General features: G+C 37.4%; 2 protein-coding genes and 1 long non-coding RNA gene across 3 annotated transcripts; 1 reads left to right on the forward strand and 2 right to left on the reverse strand.

Moving 5' to 3' along the window:
• Window positions 1-430: 430 nt before the first annotated feature.
• Window positions 431-1,849, reverse strand: LOC111713968 (uncharacterized). The gene has a single exon (XM_023488965.1). The coding sequence runs from the start codon at window positions 1,847-1,849 to the stop codon at window positions 431-433; it is 1,419 nt and encodes a 472-aa protein (XP_023344733.1).
• Window positions 1,850-2,800: 951 nt separating this feature from the next.
• LOC111713975 (uncharacterized) lies at window positions 2,801-4,000 on the forward strand. The gene is made up of 2 exons (XR_002767848.1): window positions 2,801-3,517; window positions 3,865-4,000. It is a non-coding gene; the product is annotated as an uncharacterized LOC111713975 (long non-coding RNA).
• Window positions 4,001-4,244: 244 nt separating this feature from the next.
• LOC111713976 (uncharacterized) lies at window positions 4,245-6,956 on the reverse strand. The gene is made up of 6 exons (XM_023488980.1): window positions 6,877-6,956; window positions 5,932-5,978; window positions 5,775-5,839; window positions 5,164-5,261; window positions 4,788-4,871; window positions 4,245-4,380 (listed from the first exon to the last, which is right to left on the reverse strand). Exons 1-6 carry the CDS (start codon window positions 6,882-6,884, stop codon window positions 4,329-4,331), a joined length of 354 nt encoding a protein of 117 aa, XP_023344748.1. The 5' UTR covers window positions 6,885-6,956; the 3' UTR covers window positions 4,245-4,328.
• Between the last annotated feature and the right edge of the window lie 83 nt (window positions 6,957-7,039).

Consider the following 7,039-nt stretch of genomic DNA (forward strand, 5'->3'; position numbering starts at 1 on the left):
AATGCTGACATTAGGGAGGCCTTCATAAATATTCACATCTAATTTCTTTTCTCTATTCATTATCTTGTTGCATGAAACTATTAAAATGTAGGCCACACATGAAACACAAGATAATTTTGATAACATAAAGGTGTTGTCGCTAAGAAACAAGATTCTGACGATGAACAGATAGACAAGGTATAACCCACGAATCAAAATCGATAATGCAGAAAACTCTTTATTTTCTAAAAAAATAACGAAATGAATGATGATAAATAATTATTACAGGGTTTACAAATTTATAATGAAAAGATTCTTACGATCTATTTTCCTATTCGGGGGCTATCTGTCGAAAAGTCCGAAGATGCTTTTTATACATTAAAACTTCTGAAAAGATTGACAATTAAATGTTGATGAAAGTCACTAATTCTTTAAATAGAAATGTTTTTGTTTAACTTTGAAATGGTTCACAATTGATAAACGTTTTAACTCCGTCATCGGAGAACAAGGAAGAAAGGCGGGCTGAAATTGTTTGGTTTGGATTCTTGTCTCCGAGAGGAGCATTTANAGAGCCGATTATTCTTTCAACTGCTCCGATACCGGCATGGTGTTTGGGAAGAGTAACTCTAAATTCAATGGAGGTGAACTTCAGATTGAGGTTGGAGATGACCTTCATCTCTGTGTTAACTAGGTCTTTGCCAGCCTTAACGATGTTGAGACTGGCATCAATGCAAATGATGCGAGGTGTGCCTCGCAGGGCTAAGGTTCTGTTAAATCCTCTGGTGATGCACTGGGAGCTGTAGTTATGTAGGATCTCTAGATGCACCCCGCGACTGGAAAGACAGAGAATGACCAATATCCACCTCTTGGTCTTGGTACCGTCTTTGTGAGCAAAGACGGGTCCGAAAATGTCAGCCTGACAGTAGGAGAAAGGAGGCTGAATGGATTTGAGGACGTCAGGGACGTCAGCCTCAAATGCAGCGAATGGAACCTGGTTCAGTTTGATGCATCCAGGGCAAGATTTCTTCAGAGCTGTGATCATCTTTTGAATACCAGGAATGAAGAAGTTGGCTTGAATGTGAGTAAGCACATGGAGAACATCTCTACTGTGGCCCAGATCAGCATGAGCATCGTTCAGGATGCATTTGGCTAGGATGGTCTTCTTGCTGATGAGGGGAACCCTGATTCTGGAATGGAAGCTGCGGTCCGACACATAATATACTCCGTCCACTAGTTGGATAACGAGGTGTTTCATCTTGTTGTTGGCAATAATGAGCTCTGACTCCGTGGTAAAACACTTGAGGACAGAGGACTTGATGGACGATTTGATGGAACTCCAGGTAGCAATAGGATTGAGGTCATTTCTCCAGGATCTGCAAACTTTGTGGAGGAGGTTTAGAGCACGGATAACAGTGACAAGGCTCTGTTCGTGATGTAAAAGGCTCAAAATATATTCCCGGGAAGGGTGGTTTGGGGCTAATCTCGCAAGGTTGACCGACCTGGTGGGAATTTCGCCTGAGGTGATGGAAGAACAGATTGTGATGGGCCATGAGGATTTATTCTGAGGTAAGAAACTACCGTTCAACCAGAATTGTGAGTTGACCTGCGCGCAGCTGGTTCCAGATCTGGTGAGCAGGTCAGCTGGGTTGAGGTTTCCGGGACACCAGAACCAGTTGTCGGGTGATGACGTTGCTAGGATTTCCATCAACCTGACTCCATAAAATACAGGATTTCCAGCTGGATCATTTTTAGCGATCATCTTTAAAACGATCTCTGAGTCTCCAATGAACGTAGGAGGGGAGAGGAAGACGTTGAACAACTCTTGCTTTATCTTTTGTTCCATCCTGGAGGCGAGTAGTGCTCCTGCCATTTCAGATTGTGGAGCGGAGAATGCAGACTTTCCCAATATCTTAGAGGAGCTGGAGAGGAGATTGAACTGATCGCTGGAGTGAGCATATACACAAGCTCCATAGCCCTGTAGGGAGCCGTCGAAAAAAATGAAGAGTTGAGGGATCGTAGAACTGACACGCAACAGATAGAACGTTTTTCTTGGTAACAGGGACGGATTCGTCTCGCAAGAAATCTGAGTCTAAATCCGCACCGGATGGAATCCCACGGGACTTCTTGTGGAGGTTGAGGCGAAACTTCAGGCTGTACAGGTCTCTAAGTCTGTCCCACGTCATGCCCAAGTACTTGCTGATACAACTCTCACCAGATTTTTCCCAGGATTTAATAGAGAATCCCCCTCTGTTAAGGATCCTTTCTATTTCTTGTTGCAGAGTAGTGAGTTCACTTGGAGAGTTGGCACAGACACCTCCGTCATCAATATATGTGTCCTCCAAGATGGCTTGGAGAATGGCAGGTTGGAGGTGGGGGGGGGAATCTGTGATGAATGTCTTGACAGTAGCAACTTTCGCACAAGTTGCATAGTCGCCAGATGCGCTGTCGCCGAAAGGGATCGCTTGATCTCGGAAATATCTCCAGGTAGGGTTAAGAGTAGGAGCACTGGAAAAGAAACCTGACGGAACACACATGATTCTGAGGAAGGAGTCCTTGGTAGAAGTGAGCACGGACCTGAAGAACTTTTGAATGTCATATATTGCAAAATAGGGGTGACATCTGGAGCGTAGCATTATTCCTCTCATGTTGGGAACATTTCCTGGTGCCGGCTGGGAGACGTCGTTGAGGCTGAGGCCGGTCTCGGTGCGCATGGAGCTGTCCGTGGTCATTCGAACTTTGGTGGACGAGCTGGTGGAAGACACAACGAAGTTGTAGGCCACAAAATGGAGTTGATATTGTTCTCTGTAGTTCTCGAGTCCATTGTCAACTGGTGAGGGCCGACGAGTGACTTGTTAACTGTGTTTTTGATAGAGCCGATTATTCTTTCAACTGCTCCGATGCCGGCATGATGTTTGGGAAGAGTAGTTCTAAATTCAATGGAGGTGAACTTCAGGTTGAGGCTGGAGACGACCTTCATCTCAGTGTTGACCAGGTCTTTACCAGCCTTAACAATGTTGAGACCAGCATCAATCTTATATTTAGTGTTCTAAGCCAGCTCTCCCATATCTAGTGTACTAAACCAGCTCTTCTATATCTATTGTTCTAAACCAGCTCTTTTATGTTTAGTGTACTAAACCAGCTCTCCAATATCTAGTGTACTAAACCAGCTCTCCTATATCTAGTGTACTAAGCCAGTTTTCCTATATTTAGTGTATGTACTAAGCTAGGTCTCCTATATTTAGTGCATGTACTAAGCTAACTCTCCTATATTTAGTGTACTAAGCTAGCTCTCCTATATTTAGTGTTCTAAGCCAGTTTTCCTATATTTAGTGTATGTACTAAGCTAGCTCTCCTATATTTAGTGCATGTACTAAACATACTCCTATATTTAGTGTACTAAGCTAACTCTCCTATATTTAGTGTACTAAGCAAGCTCTCCTATTCTGACTGGTTACTGCTCTACTACCTAGCCCAGTGTATGAACAAGGGAAACTTCTCTAAGCTTCTTCATCTAATGGGTGACAACCTAAGTCACATGGTAATTATTTGTATATCAATCAATCTAAAAATTGTTAATGATCGTTAGCATTTTAAGGTTCATTCAGACCGTCATTGAACAAACGATTTTACTGCTCAAAAAAAATCTTACTCCACTAACAATTTAATTGAACGACCCTTTAGTTAGAAAAGGCTAAATAGATACAAATGAACAATAATTCCGAAAACAGACAAATTAAATTTTTTTTTAATGATTTAATAAAAAACGAAGTGTTTTATTAACGAACTAGGGAACAAACGAATTAAAAAAGGCCTAATACACCCATCTCTAATAGGTGAAAAGTCCTCAATAAATAAATTGAAACTAATTTTAGTAAATTTATTTAGGTTGATAGTAAGATGGATGAGGTTGATAGTTCAAGCATCGATAAAACAAATTTTGACAGAGATGCCACCCTCAAGAGTCCAAGCAAATTGCGTAACTTCCTAAAATATACCTAAAAATTGTGTAACTTCCTAAAAACTACCTAAAAATTGCGTAACTTCCTAAAAACTACCTAAAAATTGCGTAACTTCCCAAAAACTTCCTAGAAATTGCGTAACTTCCTAAAACCTACCTTAAAATTGCGTAACTTCCTAAAAACTACCTAAAAAACATTTGAAATATATTGTAAAGCAAAACTGCTCCAAAAAACGGTTGTAATGCAACAAATATCTAAAAATAATCATGCTTGCCGGCATTTTTTACTTTTTATAAAAATATACAATGATTTTTTTATCATTTATTATGTGTATTAACAACATGATTCAATAAACATTTTTTTAACACTATTCAGTTATTTTTTACACTATTATTTTCCAATATTATTCTTGAGCAGTCTCTCTATAGCCGCTAACTGCCTCCTATAAAATAAAATTCTTGTTATTCATTAGTAATTGTAGTGAACAATTTTGGGTTTAATACAATGGCGAATAATTGGATTTTGAAGAGTCTTTTATCTTACAATATTTCCCTACAGTTATACAGTTTTCTTCAATTTTCCAAATCATAAAATTATGTCAAAGTATTAAACCAAAAGTTTTACACGTAAAACAAAGAAAATTTAAGTGTTTTATGTTTTCAAGCAATGCCTTTCTTATCAAAAAGCACTTGAGAAGAACAAAAATGTTTTAAATTTATAATTTCAATATTTATTGAGGGAATGGAGATTTCTAACGGAAGATGGGGGAGGGGGAGGCTTTTTTACGCACTGACATGGTCGGGAAGGGGGGCTCTTACCAGCTAACAGGGGTGGGGGAGGATTTTTTACCTGGGAGGCTGAAAAACTTTTCCCCCTGGGCATGTGCAGGTCTCAGGAGGTCCACCCAGGCAGGGCAGGGAGGTAACATTAACCCTTTGAAAATATTTATATTGATTTTCATATTATTCTTGTTGTTATACATAATAATAATAATAATAATCTATTTAAATATATGTCTGTCAAAACAGCTGAAATGATCAGGTCCACATTTTTAAGCCACCTAACATGTTGTATTGGGGAAGTTTTAAGGAAATTAAAGACACTTTTAAAAAGATAATAATCAAGAGCATCATAAAAATAATAATAATAATAATAATAATAATAATAATAATAATAATAATAATAATAATAATAATAATAATAATAATAATAGAATAATAACCACCTCTCCTCTACAGTAGGCCAGGTGAAAGTACTTCCTGTTTTACAAGTACAAAGCTCAGGTTCTATATTCACTCCACAGGGCGATCTTTTTAACAGCAGCTAGCAAATAATCAATCAAGCAATTGATCATGAAAAAATTGTATTGCAGTGATATCCAGAAAAGGAATGGGAAGACAACATTATAGCATTAATTAAGTCTATTTGATGTTGCTACAAAAAACATAGTGTTACTAGACGCATATTAATTCACTAATTTAGTGAAATGGGTCTGTTTACACTGCACACTTTCTGTGACCTTTAAAAGTTATAACTTGATTCTTTTAAACATCTTTCCATTTCAGAGTTTTCTGGTTTTCACTGTATACAGTATAATTATAATAAAGCAATTTTTTTAAATTTTTAAATGAACGAACGGTTTTCAAAATAACTTTTTGCTGAAATATAAATTTTGTTAAATTAACGATTTTACTAAACGATGTTTTGATGGAAAGCGAACTTTTATTTGAAAATGGAAAAACTTTTTTTAACGATAAATAAAGAAAAAAATGGGTCGTTTGCAAATGATGAACGAACGAAATGAAAAAAGCCAAACACTCTATTTGGAGAGTTTACCTTCCAAACCTTCTCCGGGTTTATTTTGATAGTGGTCTGCAGAGACTGTATCTCATCACTCTCATCTGATGAATAATAACAGTAATAATAATAATAATAATGATAATAATAATAATAATAATAATAATAATAAAAATAATAGTAATAACAATGAAACCTTGTGCTGAGGAAAGGGCCAAAACTAAACAGATTCCTACAATCCCTCTAAAATGCATTTCATTGAATATTTTTTTTTAAAAGCTTAACCCTATATAGGCTGGGGGGTCTGAATCAATGTATAGCTAGGGGGCGTTTGGCGCCCCCCCCCCCTAGAAAAAAGCCTTAGAGAATAGGTATAGGGTTGAAGTGCATACTAGGGAGGCTGGAAAAAAAACCCAGAAAAGGGTATAAAAATTGTTTTAAACAAATATCAAAGTGTGACACATGTTTCTACAAGCATTTTTCTATGGCTTTTCAAAAATAAAGTTTTCAGATCTGTAGCTTTAGTCACAAAAAGTTATGGGCTATTTTAGATTTTTTTTTTCACGGACCGGACTTTTTTCCGCCCTTTACCCTACCCTATAAATAAAAAAAAAATTTAACAAAAAATCCTTTAAATTACTATTCAGAAGATAGTCAAACAATTTCACGGTCATAAGTGTCAAAAATTAGAGTGCTACGACAAAAAACTATGGGGGGGGCGCAAACCCCCCCCCAGCCTGTTTAGGGTTAATGAACGGAATTTAGGCATAATCAAAAAAGGGTTTTAAGTGCTATAAGCTTTCTACAATGGGTCTACACGTCCTTTGTCCTTCTAAACCTGACAAGTTAAAAGATAAGTTCTTAAAAAAAAGAAGCAAAATACGATCACTTTTAACATCTTTTTTTTTAAATTTTCGGTATAAGCTAGTCAAGACATTTTCAATTCTTATTAGTCATATAATTTTCATGTTAAGTGGTCACCAGTCACCACTACGTGTTCCAAAAACATGATAAAACAGGTGTTGCAGCTTTTCTAATGGTTTTGTTACTTTATTTTCCAAATCAATATAATATTTGTGATTTATGGAGACGAATTGAGAGGTGTGGAATACAAAATTAAGTAAATGATGAATTAAGGAACCTGATCATGATGTTGCCTGGATGCGGAACCAACGTTAACTGACTGACTGGTCGATAATATAAACCCAAGACAGTATAATATTACAGGTTATGCAAGCAGGCTCCCCCCCTGTAGCATCATACCCCCCACTCTATTGTACTTGGTACCCCGCTCCTCTCCCCCC

This window comes from Eurytemora carolleeae, unplaced genomic scaffold, assembly GCF_000591075.1.
Source record: "Eurytemora carolleeae unplaced genomic scaffold, Eaff_2.0 scaffold832, whole genome shotgun sequence".
Classification (NCBI taxonomy): Eukaryota; Metazoa; Arthropoda; class Copepoda; order Calanoida; family Temoridae; genus Eurytemora; species Eurytemora carolleeae.

Excerpts from the sequence above, each read along its gene's own strand:
- LOC111713976 (XM_023488980.1), bottom strand. Across the intron at positions 5,262-5,774 it reads ACCCGGAGAAGGTTTGGAAG|CTGCTGTTAAAAAGATCGCC; the intron begins GTAAACTCTCCA and ends ATTATTTGCTAG. Across the intron at positions 4,872-5,163 it reads TGGCCTACTGTAGAGGAGAG|GGTTAATGTTACCTCCCTGC; the intron begins GTGGTTATTATT and ends ATATTTTCAAAG.